Source organism: Hyla sarda, chromosome 2 (genome assembly GCF_029499605.1).
Source record: "Hyla sarda isolate aHylSar1 chromosome 2, aHylSar1.hap1, whole genome shotgun sequence".
Classification (NCBI taxonomy): domain Eukaryota; kingdom Metazoa; phylum Chordata; class Amphibia; order Anura; family Hylidae; genus Hyla; species Hyla sarda.
The window spans coordinates 484,028,806-484,047,860 of NC_079190.1; the positions used below are offsets into that span (position 1 = coordinate 484,028,806).

Consider the following 19,055-nt stretch of genomic DNA (forward strand, 5'->3'; position numbering starts at 1 on the left):
TGTACTTACCTGGCAGACAGTAATGGACATGCTTAGGAAGGATCTGCGCTTGTCTTGGGGCTAAATGGCTATGTTGTGAGATTACCATAACACTGTGGCTAGCTTTTTGTGAACTGTTATTTCCTGTTTTGAGTTTTCTCTTTTGCCTACAAATCCCATAATTCTATTGTCCTCCCTCCCACACATCAGTCACCCCACCCATTGAAACATAAATGAGCTGCATCCATTCAAAAGTCCAGTGTTTTTCAATCAGGGTGCCTACAGCTGTTGCATTAGTTGCAGATTGATCTCTCTCCCACCAAGCGATCGCTCCACCCATTGATTGAAGCAGACAGGCTCCCTGTCATCAGCTGACTAGTGATGTCAGGTCTCGGCCGCATTGCAACCTGGGAAAAATCTGAGACAACAGTCATTTTATATGCTGTTAAAAATAAATATTGGGGTGAAAATCACAGAAGAATTGTGAGAAAACCGTCACACACAGGTGCAGACACTATATTATGAACTACACTAACTTTACAGCCTCTGTAGCATAGTCAAATAAAAAAAAATCCTGGAATACCCCTTTATTTTTTTTAATAGTATATAAAGTGAAAATCTACCCCTTTAACCACATCTTTTGTTTCCCTTGCAGTGGTGGAGATACAGGGAAGCATGGTAGCTGAGTACCCGATGCAGGATGTCTTGTAGTGAGAAGAAGGACGCTGAATTTGCCTACGAGTCTTCAGTTCACAGTGTAAACCTTGTGCTTCGCCTGAATAGCCAGCGGGAGCAGGGCCTGCTCTGTGATGTGACCGTTGTGGTAGAAGATCAGAGATTCCGCGCACACCGCTCCGTGCTCGCCGCTTCCAGTGATTATTTCCTATCACGTGTTGTGGCGCCAAGCAATGGGGAGGCCATCATCACCCTGCCTGCAGAGGTAAGAATGGATAAGGAGTCCTACGTCCCCTCTGTGTACCCCAGTAGTCACAATGGTGCCTTAGGGTGCGTTCACACGGCCGTCTGTCCCCGTTTTTTTTTTTTAAACCCCGTTTCAGTTCCATTCTTGCAGGCTGTAAACGGATTAAAAACTGTTAAAATTAAAACCCGTTCATGTCATTGGGATTTTTTTTTACAATCCGTTTACATCCGTTTGTACCCGTCTGCACTCATTTCCGTTTTATTTTTTTGTTATTTTTTTTGACAGCAGAAAAAAAAGGCACAGGCAGTATTTTTTTCTCCCCTCAAAAAAAACGGAAGAAAAAAACGGATACTGTAATTTTAACATTGAAGTCAATAGAAAATGGATGAGCCTTTAATGTCATTCGTTTGCATCCGTTTTTTGATGCGTTCTTACTTCTGAGCATGCTCAGAACAAAAAAAAAACAAAAAAAAAAAAAAAAAAATATATATATATATATATATATATATATATATATATATATATATATATATATATATATAATTATTTTTTTTTTTTTTTTTGGTTTATTAACTAAACAATAAGGGATCCAAACTGATACAAACGGATAACATCCGTTTGCCTCCGTTATTTTTTTTTGACGGGAGCAGAACGGGACAGGTCTAGATGGCTGTGTGAATGCAGCCTTATCTCCAACCTATCTGCTTGATGCTCCATCATTTTAACCCCTTCAGGACCAAGCCCATTTTGGCCTTAAGGACCAGAGCGTTTTTTGCACATCTGACCACTGTCACTTTAAACATTAATAACTCTGGAATGCTTTTAGTTATCATTCTGATTCCGAGATTGTTTTTTCGTGACATATTCTACTTTAACGTAGTGGTAACATTTTTTGGTAACTTGCATCCTTTCCGTGTGAAAAATCCTAAAATTTGATGAAAAATTTGAAAATTTAGCATTTTTCTAACTTTGAAGCTCTCTGCTTGTAAGGAAAATGGATATTCAAAATAAAAAAAAATTTGGATTCACATATACAATATGTCTACTTTATGTTTGCATCATAAAAGTGACGAGTTTTTACTTTTGGAAGACACCAGAGGGCTTCAAAGTTCAGCAGCAATTTTCCAATTTTTCACAAAATTTTCAAACTCACTATTTTTCAGGGACCAGTTCAGGTTTGAAGTGGATTTGAAGGGTCTTCTTATTAGAAATACCCCACAAAAGACCCCATTATAAAAACTGCACCCCCGAAAGTATTCAAAATGACATTCAGTCATCATTTTAACCCTTTAGGTGTTTCACAGGAATAGAAGCAAAGTGAAGGAGAAAATTCACAATCTTCATTTTTTACACTCGCATGTTCTTGTAGACCCAATTTTTAGATTTTTACAAGGGGTAAAAGGAGAAAATGTATACTTCTATTTGTAGCCTGATTTCTCTCGAGTAAGCACATACCTCATATGTCTATGTTAAGTGTTCGGCGGGCGCAGTAGAGGGCTCAGAAGCGAAGGAGCGACAAGGGGATTTTGGAGAGTACGTTTTTCTGAAATGGTTTTTGGGGGGCATGTTGCATTTAGGAAGCCCCTATGGTGCCAGAACAGCAAAAAACCCTCACATGGCATACCATTTTGGAAACTAGACCCCTTGAGGAACATAACAAGGAATAAAGTGAGCCTTAATACCCCACAGGTGTTTCACGACTTTTGCATATGTAAAAAAAAATTATTTTTTTTCACTAAAATGTGTGTTTCCCCCCAAATTTCACATTTTTCCAAGGGTTAATAGCAGGAAATACCCCCCAATATTTGTAACCCCTTCTCTTCTGAGTATGGAGGTACCCCATAAGTTGACCTGAAGTGCACTATGGGCGAACTACAATGCTCAGAAGAGAAGGAGTCATATTTGGCTTTTTGAGAGCAAATTTTGCTCGGGGGGCATGTCGCATTTAGGAAGCCCCTATGGTGCCAGAACAGCAAAAAATACCCACATGGCATACCATTTTGGAAACTAGACCCCTTGAGGAATGTAATAAGGAATAAAGTGAGCCTTATTACCCCACAGGTGTTTCACGACTTTTGCATATGTAAAAAAAAAAAAAAAAAAAATTTCCACTAAAATGTGTGTTTCCCCCCTAATTTCACCTTTTTGCAAGGGTTAATAGCAGAAAATACCCCCCAAAATTTGTAACCCCATCTCTTCTGAGTATGGAGGTGTCCCATAAGTTGACCTGAAGTGCACTATGGGCGAACTACAATGCTCAGAAGAGAAGGAGTCATATTTGGCTTTTTGAGAGCAAATTTTGCTCGGGGAGCATGTCGCATTTAGGAAGCCCCTAAGGTGTCAGAACAGCAAAATAACCCCCACATGGCATACCATTTTGGAAACTAGACCCCTTGAGGAACGTAACAAGGGGTACAGTGAGCATTTGCCCCCCACTGGTGTCTGACAGGTCTTTGGAACAGTGGGCTGTACAAGTTTTCATTTTCATGGACCACTGTTCCAAAGATCCGTCAGACACCTGTGGGGGGTAAATTCTCACTGCACCCCTCATTACATTCCGTGAGGGGTGTCGTTTCCGAAATGGGGTCACATGTGTTTTTTTTTTTTTTTTTGCGTTTGTCAAAACCGCTGTAACAATCAGCCACCCCTGTGCAAATCACCTCAAATGTACATGGTGCGCTCTCCCTTCTGGGCCTTGTTGTGCGCCCCCAGAGCACTTTGCGCTCACATATGGGGTATCTCTGTAGTCGGGAGAAATTGCGTTACAAATTTTGGGGGGCTTTTTTCCCTTTTACCTCTTGTGAAAATGTAAAGTATAGGGCAACATCAGCATGTTAGTGTAAAAAATAAAAAATTTTTACACTAACATTCTGGTGTAGACCCCAACATTTCCTTTTCATGAAGGGTTAAAGAAGAAAAAGCCCCCCAAACCTTGTAACGCAATTTCTCCCGAGTACAGCGATACCCCATATGTGACCCTAAACTGTTGCCCTGAAATACGACAGGGCTCCAAAGTGAGAGCGCCATGTGCATTTGAGGCCTAAATTAGGGATTTGCATAGGGGTGGACATAGGGGTATTCTACGCCAGTGATTCCCAAACAGGGTGCCTCCAGCTGTTGCAAAACTCCCAGCATGCCTGGACAGTCAACGGCTGTCTTACAATACTGGGAGTTGTTGTTTTTCAACAGCTGGAGGCTCTGCTTTGGAAACAGGGGTGTACCGGACGTTCTTATTGGGGGAGGGGGGCTGTGTAGGGGTATGTGTATATGTAGTGTTTTTAACTTTTTATTTTATTTTGTGTTAGTGTAGTGTAGTGTTTTTAGGGTACAGTCACATGGGCGGGGGGTTACAGCGAGTTTCCCAGCGCAAAATTTGCTGCATCTCAAGATGCGAGAAACCCACTGTAAAAGCCTCGCCCATGTGAATGTACCCTGTACATTCACGGGGGGTGGCGGGGCGGGGGGGGCTTGCATCAGCTGTTGCAAAACCACAACTCCCAGCATGCATGGTCTGTTAGTGCATGCTGGGAGTCATAGTTTTGCAACAGCTGGAGGCACACAGGTTAGGAAACACTGAGTTAGAAACAGACAATGTTTCCCAACCAGTGTGTCTCCAGTTGTTGCAAAACTACAACTCCCAGCATGCCCAGACAGCTGAAGGGCATGCTGGGAGTTGTAGTTCGGCAACATCTGAAGGGCCAGATGTTGCTGAACTAAAACTCCCAGCATGCCTGGACAGTCAGTGCATACTGGGAGTTGTAGTTTTGCAACAGCTGGAAGAGCACAGATTGGAGACCATTATACAATGGTCTCCAAACTGGGGCCCTCCAGATGTTGCAAAACTACAACTCCCAGCATGCATGGTCTTTTAGTGCATGCTGGGAGTTATAGTTTTGCAACAGCTGGAGGCACACAGGTTAGGAAACACTGAGTTAGAAACAATGTTTCCCAACCAGTGTGTCTCCAGCTGTTGCAAAACTACAACTCCCAGCATGCCCGGACAGCTGAAGGGCATGCTGGGAGTTGTAGTTCGGCAACATCTGAAGGGCCAGATGTTGCTTAACTAAAACTCCCAGCATGCCTGGACAGTCAGTGCATGCTGGGAGTTGTAGTTTTGCAACAGCTGGAAGAGCACAGATTGGAGACCATTATACAATGGTCTCCAAACTGGGGCCCTCCAGATGTTGCAAAACTACAACTCCCAGCATGCCCGGACAGCCAAAGGCTGTCTAGGCATGCTGGGAGTTGTAGTTTTCAGACTCCTAGAAGCAGCAGTGAAGATCTTCACTGCTGCCTCTGAGGACTACATACTTACCCGTCGCTGCTCGTCCACGTGGCCGGTCCCGCGCTGCTCCTCGGTCCCGCCGCTGGATCAGGTAAGTCCGCCGGTCCCCACGTGTTCCCCCCGAATGCCGCAGGTCCCCGCGAGCCCCTGCAGCGCTTCGTCCCCCGTTCTGCCCGACTTCCAGGGGCGGGCAGTGCGGGGGATCTGAACTTTCACCCCAGATCACTGTGATTGGTCCACAGGGACCAATCACAGTGATCGCTGACCAGGACCATCAATTGATGGTCCTGGGGGTGAAGCAGAAGTTGTCCCCTGCTGGAAACAGCGGGACTTCTGCCAGTTAACCCGTGCGATGCTGCGCATCGCCGGGTTAACTGAATGTCATTTATAAACGCCGGGATGCGCGAACGCACTGCACAACCCGGCGTTTATATATGACATTCTGCGGGAAGGGGTTAAAGAGGCTCTGTCAACTTCCCAATAAAATAACAATTCTGTAGACTCACTTATTTTGAACTCTGAACTGCGTGGTGCTCCTCTGTTATTCTTCCTGGAAATATATGTAGCCGGGCATATGTTTCTACACAAACGGGGTCACATTGTGCCGGTTTGCAAATTGGTTCTCTTCCAGGAGGAAATAAGCCATCTCTAGTGACACCTCTTAGTGGTAGCTACTAGGGCTGCATGATAGATCGGCGATTTTTGAGAATTTCGATATAGCGATACGGCCCCCTGGGAAAACTTGCGATTATCTGCTTCGACCGGCTCCCGTGTGCGGCTGCAGGCGGGGGCCGCCCAGATCAGATAAAAACAAATTAAAATACTAAAAGTCAGTGTTTCTCTACCAGGGTGCCTCCAGCTGTTGCAAAACTACAACTCCCAGCATGCCCAGACAGCCTTCGGCTGTCCGGGCATGCTGGGAGTTGTAGTTTCGCAAAAGCCCGAGGCACCCTGGTAGAGAAACACTGTGCTAAGATGTGCAGGGAGAAACATAAAAAAACCTTCTGCTCACCTCCCGGTCCCTGCAGATGCCGTTCCCCTCCGTGCGGTCCGGTGTCTCCTCTCTTCTCCGTACAAGCAGAAGGACCTTTCCCTTTTCAGCCAATCACTGGCCGCAGCGGTGTCACATGTCAAGCCAGTGATTGGCTGATGGGGAAAGGTATTTTTCGGCTGCAAACACACTAGGTCTCCCCGATCCGGTGGGAGATTTTAAACCGTTGGGGAAACCCATTGTGTCCGGGAATGAGGCCATGGCTGTTGTGTGACCATGGGGGGGAAGAATATGACTGGGGGGGGGGGATGTGACATGATGGAATGTGACTGGGGGGGAAGGGGGCTTGGGTGGGTTTTGAGGAGAATGTGAGGAGGGGGGTGAGATGTGAACATGGGGGAGAATGTGATGGGGGGGGGGGGGGGGAGAGAATGTGACCAGACAGGGGGTCGGAATAGAATTTAAATGGCTGGATAGATGTGAAATGGATGAGATTGGACATGAAATGGGGGGATTTCACCATTTGTTTATTATATTGCATTGCATATTGAAATCGCAATATTTAGGCCCAAAATCGCACAGTTTCCCCATATCTTGCAGCCCCAGTAGCTACCCAATAAGTCAGTGTTTTCCAACCAGTGGGCCTCTAGTTGTTGCAAGACTACAACTCCTTGTTTCATTCTTCCCAATGTCTCTTTGATTTTAGCTTTGAGGATTTGTGAGGATTTATCTCTCAATACATTACATCTGGCGCATTGTTATTGCAGGTCACGGTGAAGGGCTTTGTTCCGCTCCTCCAGTTTGCCTATACCTCCAAACTTCTCGTCAACAAAGATAATTTATTGGAAATCAAAAAGTGTGCAAAGTTACTGGAGGTGAATGACATCGAAGAGGCGTGCTTCGAGTTCCTTGAATTAAAATTCTCGGACATTAAAACAGAATCCTCGGAATGTCCCAGAAAGAAATGCTGCAAGTCTTTTTGTCCCAAGGCGAGTCTTCAACGCCAGCAAGACGAAACGGAACGAGTGGTTATACATGAGGTGGAGGATATCTGGAGGGAGGACTTTTCTCAAAACCTCAAATGTCGAACCGAGATAGAAAACTTATCCCCTTCCCCAGAAAGTCCAAAACAACCATGTGAAACTTTTTGCTTTGCCAGAGAGAATGCTTCCAACTTTCCCTCTCTTTGCCCAAAATACAGGAAGTTTCAGAAAGCTTGTAGAAGCGGCAGGGTCAGATCCGTCAGCACATGTTCCAGCAACCAAGAAACTCAGAGTCCATCACCAGCACCATCCAATGAGATGTCGGAGGGTACCGCCAGTCAGCCGAAATCTCAGGTGGAGGACCTCCAGGTTGCCAAGCCGGACATGGAACTGAATGCTCTACCTCCACAGGACTCTAATGTGATTTATCAAAACCTTATATGTAACGATGACCAGATCGTAGCCCCGGCCGTCTACCCTCCATGTTTCTCTTTAGTCCCTGCACTTCCAGACTTCAGTTCTGTGCCTTTTCAATGTGCATATCCCCCATTCAGGAACGTAAACTACATCGACATACCTAACAATCCCAGCCCAGCAGTTTTACCAGACAAGGGCAGCAATGAACCAATCGACAGCCGGGCACCAAGAACAGACCTGGTACCCAACCCAGATATGTCTAGTGCCAAGGAGCCGCAACCCATTCAAGAACGTAGTAACGTGGAGAGAGAAGTTGCCGAACATCTCGCGAAAGGTTTTTGGCCTGAGACTTACCCTGCCGAATTTTCAGGTCAACAACATATGGGCGCTCCAAAGCAACTGCAGGAAGTGGACAAAAGGTCCGAATGCCCGTGGCTTTCCATTTCTATTTCCAACGAGACCCCTGAACGGACATTCACAACGCTCAATCCGGTATCGTGCCCGTTTATCAATAACATTTCCAATGAGGTGTGTGCCGGCAATCCGGATGTCAACAGCGAGAACGCGGCTAAAGGAGCATCTGAAACGTGTCCGTATGTCTGTCCTATTAACTTGGAGGAAGAGTCTGAAACCGATAGCGAGGAAGATAGTGGGGAATCTTGTTCTGCCAAAGAACTGGAATGTGAGGTGGGTTCCTCTCGTGGTTTGTCTTGTCACATTTTTATGTTTTCCCGGTTGGTATGTGTAATTTTAAGATTCTCCAACATTTAATATGGTCTCCATACAAACTGGGGTATGCCGGATCTTGTTCTGCGGTGGGGACTTGAAGTATAGAGACAACAAAAATAAAAGTGCCTCACACATCATTTGATGAATTAAAGAGGTACTCCAGTGGAAAACTTTTTTTTTTTATCAACTGGTGCCAGAAACTTAAACAGATTTATAAATTACTTCTATTAAAAAATCTTAATCCTTCCAGTACTTTTTAGCTGCTGAATACTACAGAAGAAATGCTTTTTCTTTTTGGAACACAGAGCTCTCTGCTGACATCATGAGCACAGTACAATCTGCTGACATCTCTGTCCATTTTCGGAACTGTCCAGAGTAGGAGAAAATCCCCATAGAAAACATATGCTGCTCTGGACCGTTCCCAAAATGGACAGAGATGTCAGCAGAGAGCACTGTGGTCATGATGTCAGCAGAGAGCTCTATGTTCCAAAAAGAAAATAATTTCCTCTGTAGTATTCAGCAGCTAAGAAGTACTTAAAGGATCAATATTTTTTTAATAGAAGTAATTTACAAATCTGTTTAATTTTCTGGCACCAGTGCATTTGAAAAAAAAAATAAATAAATAAAAAAAATAGTTTTCCACCGGAGTACCCCTTTAAGACTAACTTACAACCTCCCTACATCAGATTTCTATAAGTATTTACAATTGCGCCACCTCACCTCTTCTATTAACTTTGCAAGGAAGGGGCCAGTTCCATTAATAACTCATAATTTTTTTTCGTCCATGACATTTGGAAAGGGGATTATGTAAAATATATTATTCTTTAACCCCTTAAGGACGCAGGACGTAAATGTACGTCCTGGTGAGGTGGTACTTAACGCACCAGGACGTACATTTACGTCCTGTGCATAACCGCGGGCATCGGAGTGATGCCCGTGTCATGCGCGGCTGGTCCCAGCTGCTGATCGCAGCCAGGGACCCGCCGGCAATGGCTGACGCCCACGATCTCGCGGGCGTCCGCCATTAACCCCTCAGGTGCCGGGATCAATACAGATCCCGGCATCTGCAGCAGTGCGCGATTTGAATGAATGATCGGATCGCCCGCAGCGCTGCTGCGGGGATCCGATCATTCATAACGCCGCACGGATGTCCCCTCTCCTTCCTCCATGCGGCTCCCGGCGTCTCCTGCTCTGGTCTGTGATCGAGCAGACCAGAGCAGAAGATCGCCGATAACACTGATCTGTTCTATGTCCTATACATAGAACAGATCAGTATTAGCAATCATGGTATTGCTATGAATAGTCCCCTATGGGGACTATTCAAGTGTAAAAAAAAAAATGTAAAAGTAAAAAAAAAGTGAAAAATCCCCTCCCCCAATAAAAAAGTAAAACGTCCGTTTTTTACTATTTTACCCCCAAAAAGCGTAACATTTTTTTTTATAGACATATTTGGTATTGCCGCGTGCGTAAATGTCCGAACTATTAAAATAAAATGTTAATGATCCCGTACGGTGAACGGCGTGAACGAAAAAAAAAAAAGTCCAAAATTCCTACTTTTTTAATACATTTTATTAAAAAAAAATTATAAAAAATGTATTAAAAGTTTTTTTATATGCAAATGTGGTATCAAAAAAAAGTACAGATCATGGCGCAAAAAATGAGCCCCCATACCGCCGCTTATACGGAAAAATAAAAAAGTTAGAGGTCATCAAAATAAAGGGATTATAAACGTACTAATTTGGTTAAAAAGTTTGTGATTTTTTTTAAGCGCAACAATAATATAAAAGTATGTAATAATGGGTATCATTTTAATCGTATTGACCCTCAGAATAAAGAACACATGTCATTTTTACCATAAATTGTACGGCGTGAAAACAAAACCTTCCAAAATTAGCTAAATTGCGTTTTTCGTTTTAATTTCCCCACAAAAATAGTGTTTTTTGGTTGCGCCATACATTTTATGATATAATGAGTGATGTCATTACAAAGGACAACTGGTCGCGCAAAAAACAAGCCCTCATACTAGTCTGTGGATGAAAATATAAAAGAGTTATGATTTTTAGAAGGCGGGGAGGAAAAAACCAAAACGTAAAAATGTAATTGTCTGAGTCCTTAAGGCCAAAATGGGCTGAGTCCTTAAGGGGTTAAAGGGGTATTCCAGGAAAAAACTTTTTTATATATATCAACTGGCTCCAGAAAGTTAAACAGATTTGTAAATTACTTCTATATAAAAAAATCTTAATCCTTTCAGTACTTATGAGCTTCTGAAGTTAAGGTTGTTCTTTTCTGTCTAACTGCTCTCTGATGACACCTGTCTCGGGAACCGCCCAGTTTAGAAGAGGTTTCCTATGGGGATTTGCTTCTAAACTGGGCGTTTCCCGAGAGGTGTCATCAGAGAGGACTTAGACAGAAAAGAACAACCTTAACTTCAGAAGCTCATAAGTACTGAAAGGATTAAGATTTTTTAATAGAAGTAATTTACAAATCTGTTTTACTTTCTGGAGCCAGTTGATATATAAAAAAAAGTTTTGGCCTAGAATACCCCTTTAACAATAGCTAAGAGTAAGATTGCAGCCAAATGGAAAAGCTCAGAACTCCCGAACCCAAGTTATTTATCTGATTCAATGCATCGGGTTTGCCAGATGGAATACACTATAACAGTGGTCTCCAACCTGCGGACCTCCAGATGTTGCAAAACTACAGCTCCCAGCATGCCCGGACAGCCGTTGGCTGTCCGGGCATGCTGGGAGTTGTAGTTTTGCAACATCTGGAGGATCGCAGGTTGGAGACCACTGCACTATAGCTTCAATCTCAAACTCCCATGGTTTTCATACACATGGTCAAAATGATTAGAATACAAACCACTAGATAGTTAAAGGGGTATTCCAGGAAAAAAACTTTTTTATTTTTAATTTTTTTTATTTTTTTTATATATCCACTGGCTCCAGAAAGTTAAACAGATTTGTAAATTACTTCTATTAAAAAATCTTAATCCTTCCAGTACTTATGAGCTTCTGAACTTAAGGTTGTTCTTTTCTGTCTAAGTCCTCTCTGATGACACCTGTCTCGGGAACCGCCCAGTTTAGAAGCAAATCCCCATAGCAAACCTCTTCTAAACTGGGCGTTTCCTGAGACACGTGTCATCAGAGAGCACTAAGACAGAAAAGAACAACCTTAACTTCAGAAGCTCATAAGTACTGAAAGGATTAAGAGTTTTTAATAGAAGTAATTTACAAATCTGTTTAACTTTCTGGAGCCAGTTGATATATATAAAAAAAGTTTTTTCCTGGAATACCCCTTTAAGTAAAATCATCACAAATTTAGTAGATTAATAGTATAAAACCCCCATTACTAAACAAAAGAGTCTGTTATATCGTTTGTCTTTTTTTTTTATTTTAGGTCAATTGTGTGTTTCTTTTCTTTTGTGTGTGTACAATACTTTGTAAAGTTGGAAAGTAAATAAGATAAAAAGTTAAAAAAAAAAAAAAAAAAAAAGCCTCGCACGACGCTTTATATCCCTATTAGAGATGAGCGAACTTACAGTAAATTCGATTCGTCACAAACTTCTCGGCTCGGCAGTTAGGAAAGAGTCTCCTAGGACTGTATCCACCTTTTCCAGCCCACCGGAGCACCTGAAAGCTGAACTAATTTATGCAGGAAAAGACATCAACTGCCGAGCCGAGAAGTTTGTGACGAATCGAATTTACTGTAAGTTCGCTCATCTCTAATCCCTATCTATGGCTAATAAAACGTTACTTTTTATATACTAAATTTAAAAGAATGACAGAGATTGTAATCACAAATATTTGCTACAGTGTCCAGTGTATGCTGGGGGAACACCAGGGTGTATTAGTTAGGGAGTTATCATGTAGGGGTATCACTGGGGTGAAGACACTATCAAGGAATCAGTATGATTTACCACAGGTTGCAGTCCTGTGGCAACGTAGTTCTCCCACCATGGCAACAATAAACTTTAAAAAGAAGACAGTCACAGCCCCCTGACATGTTTCGCTCTAAACAGGCTTCATCAGAGGTCTGGGCTTATGGCCATAAACCCAGATCTCTGATGAAGCTTGTTTAGAGCGAAACATGTCATGTGACTATCTTCTTTTTAAAGGGGCGCTGAGGTGCAAAACATCTTATCCCCTATCGAAAGGATAGGGGATAAGATGTTAGATCGCGGGATCTCCGGGCCGGTAGCAATGGCGGCGTCTGGAGCACGGGAGCGTGGAGCTCCTGTGTTTGTGACGTCTCACTACACCCCCTCCATTCATGTCTATGGCTAGTACATAGCCGTCATGCCTCCTCCCATAGACCTGAATGGAGGGGGTGCGGCGGCTGTAGTCACCAGTCATCCAGAATGGAGTGGAGTTCGCTCCGTGCATGGATGACCTGGGTGCCACGGCGGCGATCGCGCAGATCCCCACGATCTAACATCTTAGCCCCTATCCTTTAGATAGGGGATAAGATGTTTTGCGCCAGAGTACCCCTTTAAAGTTAATTTTTGCAATGGTGGGAGAATTAAGTTCCCACACAACTGCAGCCTGTCGTCTATCATACTGATTCCTTGATAGTGTCTTCAACCCAGTGGGACTCGTATTACTGAGGTGGAGGGTTACATGGTATCTCCTTAAAGGGGTACTCCGGTGAAAAACTTTTTTCTTTTAAATCCACTGGTGGCAGAAAGTTAAACATATTTGTAAATTACTTCTATTAAAAAAATCTTAATCCTTCCAGTACTTATTAGCTGCTGAATGCTACAGAGGAAATTCCTTTCTTTTTGGAACACTGATGACATCACGAGCACAGTGCTCTCTGCTGACATCTCTGTCCATTTTAGCAACCGTGCATAGCGGATGTATGCTAAGGGCAGCATGGTGGCTCAGTGGTTAGCACTGCTGCCTTGCAGTGGTGGGGACTCGGGTTCAAATCCCACTAAGGACAACAATAAATAAAGCATTATTATTATTATTATAATAACGTCAGCAGAGAGAACTGTGGTCGTGATGTCATCAGCATTCCAAAAAGAAAAGAATTTCCTCTGTAGTATTCAGCCGCTAATAAGTACAGGAAGGATTAAGATTTTTTAATAGAAGTAATTTACAAATATGTTTAACTTTCTGCCACCAGTTGATTTAAAAGAAAAAAGGTTTTCACCGGAGTACCCCTTTAAAGGGGTACTTCGCTGCTCAGCATTTGGAACAAACTGTTGCGAACGCTGGAGCCGGCGCAGGGAGCTCGAGACGTCATAGCCCTGCCCCCTCAATGCAAGTCTATGGGTGGGGGCGTGACACATACACACTGGTGTTCATCCAGCTTATACATTGGTCACTGTGGCAATATTAGTGATTTTAATTTCTATCCGTCACCTTTTTAAGTTTAGTATATTAAAAGTTTTATTAGGGATCGATAAGTTTGTATAGTGTTGTGTAAGCCAGTGGATTTCAACCTGTGGACCTCCAGATGTTGCAAAACTACAACTCCCAGCATGCCCGGACAGCCGTTGGCTGTCCGGGCATGCTGGGAGTTGTAGTTTTGCAACATCTGGAGTCACGCTGGTTGGAGACCACTGATCTAAGCTGCTTTTGGTTGTGTTGTGTTGTGTATGTGTTGTAGTGCACCCTTCACCATAATATGGGTATTTTGTATATGGTTTAATGTAAAACGAACATTGTATATACAGTGATCCCTCAACTTACAATGGCCTCAACATACAATAGTTTCAACATACAATGGTCTTTTCTGGACCATTGTAACTTGAATCCAGACTCAACATACAATGCGCAGACAGTCCAGATCTGTGAAACGTGTCACAACTGGAGGAACTGACCAATCAGAATGGACATTCACTGGTAAATCACCTGTATTACTGAAGCGCATGCATTGACTGGCTGTCTGGTAGAGCCCCCTACAGTACAGGGAGGAACTACAAGTTCTGTACTACTCCTTACCTGTGCCAGGATTAGCTGCTCCTTTAGACACCAAGTAATGGCGGCTCCATTTGAGACACTGTGTACTGTATAGGACCCTGAATAAGCTCCTGTCCTCTACATAAACCATTGTTTCCCAACCAGGGTGCCTTCAGCTGTTGCAAAACTACAACTCCCAGCATGCCCGGACAGCCAACGGCTGTCCGGGCATGCTGGGAGTTGTAGTTTTGCAACAGCTGGAGGCACCCTGGTTGGGAAACACTGACATAGACAGTGATTACAGCTCCCAGCAGATCTTTATTACTTTTATATGTAAGGATTTGCTTTATCTCTATTAGTTATCTACTTATTTTTCTTTAACCCTCACGTTTTCCTATTTTTGGATGACATTTTGTGGCTTCAGAACCAATTACCAGGTTTCCATAGAGTTCTGGTCTCAACATACGATGGTTTCAACATACAATGGTCGCTCCCTGGAAGCGATTAATATTGTAACTTGAGGGACCACTGTATTATCCAAGTTTAGGTGTGGAGTTCTGCAGGGCCGGGTACCAGTAATGATAAATAGTTGCTTTGGTAATGACCCGTGCATGAAAAGTATTGGCAGTAATTAATCCTTTTATCGCTACTACACACGATTATAAAACGTTCACATCTTTTAGCTTTTCCCTAAAACTTATGGATATTTCTCCTCGTTCCAGAAGCAACTTCCATTCAACGCACAGAAAATAATTTCCCTTTCACGATATGACTTCCAGTCCTTGGTAAAAATGCACAGTCTCACTCCGGAGCAGTTGGACTGTATCCACGACATACGTCGACGGAGCAAGAACAGGATTGCTGCTCAACGATGCCGCAAAAGAAAACTGGACTGCATCCAAAATCTGGAGACAGAGATACGGAAGCTGGTAAGCCGTGCAGTCTTCTTTTTGAATTTCTTTTTTTGTCTTGTCCACAGTGCTCTCTGCTGACACCTGATGCCCATGTCAGGAACTGTCCAGAGCAGGAAAAAATCCGCATAGCAAACCTATGCTGCTCTGGGCAGTCCCGGGCACGGACAGAGGTGTCAGCAGAGAGCACTGTGGACAAGACAAAAAAAAAGAAATTTGTTATTTATTCTTTGGGTCAATACGATTAAAATGATACCCATAATAACACACTTTTCTATTACTGTTGCGCTTAAAAGAAATCTCAAACTTTTTAACCAAATAGTACGTTTAAAATCCCCCTATTTTTGAAGACCTATAACTTTTTCATTTTTCCGTATAAGCGGCGGTATGAGGGATCATTTTTTGCGCTGTGATCTGAACTTTTTATTGCTACCATATTTGCTTATATAGAACTCTTAATCCATTTTTTATAAATTTTTTTTGGGAATAAAATGTTATAAAAATTGTTATAAAATCTATTTTGGACTTTTTTTTTTTTTTTACGTTCACGCCGTTCACCGTACGGTATCATTAACATTTTATTTTAATAGTTCAGATATTTACGCACGCGGCGATACCAAATATGTATTTAGAATATTTTTTAACACTTTTTGGGGGTAAAATAGGGAAAATGGTCCAATTTACGTTTTTATTGGGGAGGGGGTTTTTCAGATTTTTTTTACTTTTACTTTTTTTACTTTTATTTTTACACTTTAATAGTCCCCATAGGGGACTATTTATAGCAATCACTCGATTGCTAATCCTGTTCAGTGCTATGCATAGGGCATAGCACTGATCAGTGTTATCGGTCATCTTCTGCTCTGGTCTGCGGGAAGGCAGATCAGAGCAGAAGATGCCGGGAAGGCAGCGGAGGCAGGTGAGGGGACCTCCATCTGCGGTGCTGGATGATTGGATCGCCGCGGCAGCGCTGCGGGCAATCCGATCATCCATTTTAGTGACCGTGATGCTGCAGATGCCGTGATCTGTATTGATCACGGCATCTGAGGGGTTAATGGCGATCAGCAGCCGGGACCTGCCTCGCATGATCAGGGCATCGCTCCGATGCTCGCGGTTATGCTCAGGACGTAAATGTATGTCCTGGTGCGTTAAGTACCACCTCACCAGGACGTACATTTACGGTGCTCGTCGTTAAGGGTATTGATCCTCCCGCTCTGTCTTGGGGTATGGTCACACGTGCGGATTTTCGCAGGTACGTTCACACGTGCGGATTTTCGCAGCTCAATTAGCTAGCTGAAGGACCTCTATATGCTGCCTTTACATATGCCTGCTCAGAGCGGCTATACGCCGCTCCAAGCAGTCACACTGATTTGCGAGTCGCTGCATGCATGAGCAGTATACTCGCACATCGCGGCAGCTCTCTGCCTAGCTCATTGTGCAGGGAGAGCGGCTGCGATGTGTGCGAGTATACTGCTCATGCATGCGGCGACTCGCACGCGTATAGCCGCTCCGAGCAGGCACATGTAAAGGCAGCATATAGAGGTCCTTCAGCGGCGGATCCGCAGCGAAATCCGCTGCGAAAAACCACACGTGTGAACATACCCTTAGGAAGGATTGTGTTTTACATACTGGGCAGTAGAAAAAGTGCAGTATCCACTGGAACATGCAGGCAGCTGTAAATAGAGGCATTAACATAGATTTATCATAACCTGTGAAGAGGAAAAGTTGTCCAGTTGCCCATAGCAACCAATCAGATCGCTTCTTTCATTTTTGAAAGGGCCTCTCAAAAATGAAAGAAGCGATCTGATTGGTGGCTATGGGCAACTAGTCAATTGTTCCTCTACACAAGTTTTGATAAATCTCCCTCTGTGAATCGTCTGTGAAGGAAATCATGGAAAGTGTAGTAATCCTTCACTATGGAAGCATTTTCTTTATTTCGGACAGAAAGGATGGAGCCCGGTGAATGGCTCTGCACCTCCACAGCAGAGACTTTATTGTCGGCATCAAATTTTATGCCATGGAAATATACATTGTATTTAATGCTGAATTGTGAGAAGAACAAAAAAAGCTTCATAGAAAAGATATTTTTTGTTTGAGTTTACTATGCATATTTTACTTTAATATATATATATAATATTAAATTTTTTTATAGCAAACTGAAAAACACCATTTGCTGAAGGAAAGGGACCAAATTTTATCCACATTGGGCGAAACCAAACAGAACCTGTCCGGACTGTGCCACCAGGTCTGCCGAGAAGCATCCCTGAGCCGGGATCAGATTCAAGTCCTGGCAAAATATTCCAGCTCCGAGTGTCCCCTGTCCTTCCTGGTCCCCGAAAGAGGAAAAATGCTCCTTCAGTGTGAGGCCATCTTACAGGAATTTGCAGGAGGGCTATTAAACAACATTGAGGCTTCCCACCCCCCCCAAGGAAAAGAAGGCGGCGGCGGCAGTGACGGTGGTGGCAGCTTACAGAACACAAGCCACGTGCAAATCTCAACCTCCGAACCAGCTTTACTTGGGCGGCCCAGCGCCCCAGCGGGCATCAATGATTTAAGCCAACAAGTGACTGCTAAATGCACTACTGATGAACAAAACTAGGAATAGTCCTACAGGGGTGATTTTACTTTTGTAACACAAAGCAATATTATATGAATTTTTTTTAGCTTAAAAAAAAAAAACAACACAACCCCCCCTCCCCCATTCCAGAGTTTAAAAAAAATCTCAATTTTTTTTTTTTTTTTTTTTTTTTTTAGAAAATAAAGTTTTAATTAATTCTTCACATTTAAAGGGGTACTCTGGTGAAAACCTTTTTTTATTATTATTATTATTTTTTTTTTTTTAATAAACTGGTACCAGAAAGTTAAACAGATTTGTAAATTACGTCTATAAAAAAAATCTTAATCCTTCCAGTACTTATTAGCTGCTGAATACTACAGAGGAAATTCTTTCCTTTTTGGAACACAGAGCTCTCTGCTGACATCACGAGCACAGTGCTCTCTGCTGACACCCCTGTCCATTTTAGGAACTGTTCCAGAGCTGCATATGTTTGCTATGGAGATTTTCTCCTACTCTGGACAGTTCTTAAAATGGACAGAGGTGTCAGCAGAGAGCACTGTGCTCGTGATGTCAGCAGAGAGCTCTGTGTTCCAAAAAGGAAAATAATTTCCTCTGTAGTATTCAGCAGCTAATAAGTACTGAAAGGATTAAGATTTTTTTTGTTCCAAAAAGAAAATCTCCTCTCTGTAGTATTCAGCAGCTAATAAGTACTGGAAGGATTAAGATTTTTTTTAATAGAAGTAATTTACAAATCTGTTTAACTTTCTGGCACCAGTTGATTTAAAAAAAGAAAAAAAAGGTTTTCCACCGGGGTTCCCCTTTAAGTTAATGTCACCTTTCCTTATTATTAGGGAGAAGAGGCAGTCCGGTAACATGATATATTCTATATTATTTTATTTTGATGCTGTATATCCCATGTATATGTATGGCTGGGTAACTGATATGATAGTGGTTTATCATGTGTCTTTGATCTGTAGTACTACCAACATCCAAGTATAAACTCCCTGTGAAGAAAGGCTGTTATCAACACTACACAAAAACCATACACGTTAGATCAGTGCTCCTCAAACTTTGACCCTAGATGTTGCCAAACTACAACTCCCAGCATGCCCGGACAGCCGTTGGCTGTCCGGGCATGCTGGGAGTTGTAGTTTTAAAACAGCAGGAGGTCCACACTTTGGAGACCGCCGCATTAGATGGTTGGCGGGTTCATAAGAGCTACTTTTTTTTTTTTTTTTTTTTAAAGCCCCGCACAATATAGCAAAGTAAAAGCTATAGGTAACTAGTCTGAAGGTAAATGTCCACCCTTAATCACCTCATGATTATTTTATTTTTTTACCATTGACACCTTAAGTCCAGAATTCTGTGCCCATCT

The 19,055-nt window shown here is 42.9% G+C and overlaps 1 protein-coding gene across 3 annotated transcripts in view; it reads left to right on the plus strand.

The window, feature by feature from the left end:
* BACH1 (BTB domain and CNC homolog 1) overlaps window positions 1-17,793 on the plus strand; it is a 57,132-nt gene extending 39,339 nt beyond the window's left edge. For 2 of the 3 annotated variants that reach the window (XM_056560881.1, XM_056560880.1), the window contains exons 2-5: window positions 635-919; window positions 6,945-8,264; window positions 14,938-15,144; window positions 17,276-17,793. In XM_056560881.1, coding sequence (XP_056416856.1) covers window positions 680-919; window positions 6,945-8,264; window positions 14,938-15,144; window positions 17,276-17,722 — 2,214 coding nt within the window. In that variant the 5' untranslated portion in view covers window positions 635-679 and the 3' untranslated portion in view covers window positions 17,723-17,793. The remainder of the gene's footprint in view (window positions 1-634; window positions 920-6,944; window positions 8,265-14,937; window positions 15,145-17,275) is intronic. The other variant, XM_056560882.1, reaches the window with a different exon arrangement.
* Window positions 17,794-19,055: the final 1,262 nt, after the last annotated feature.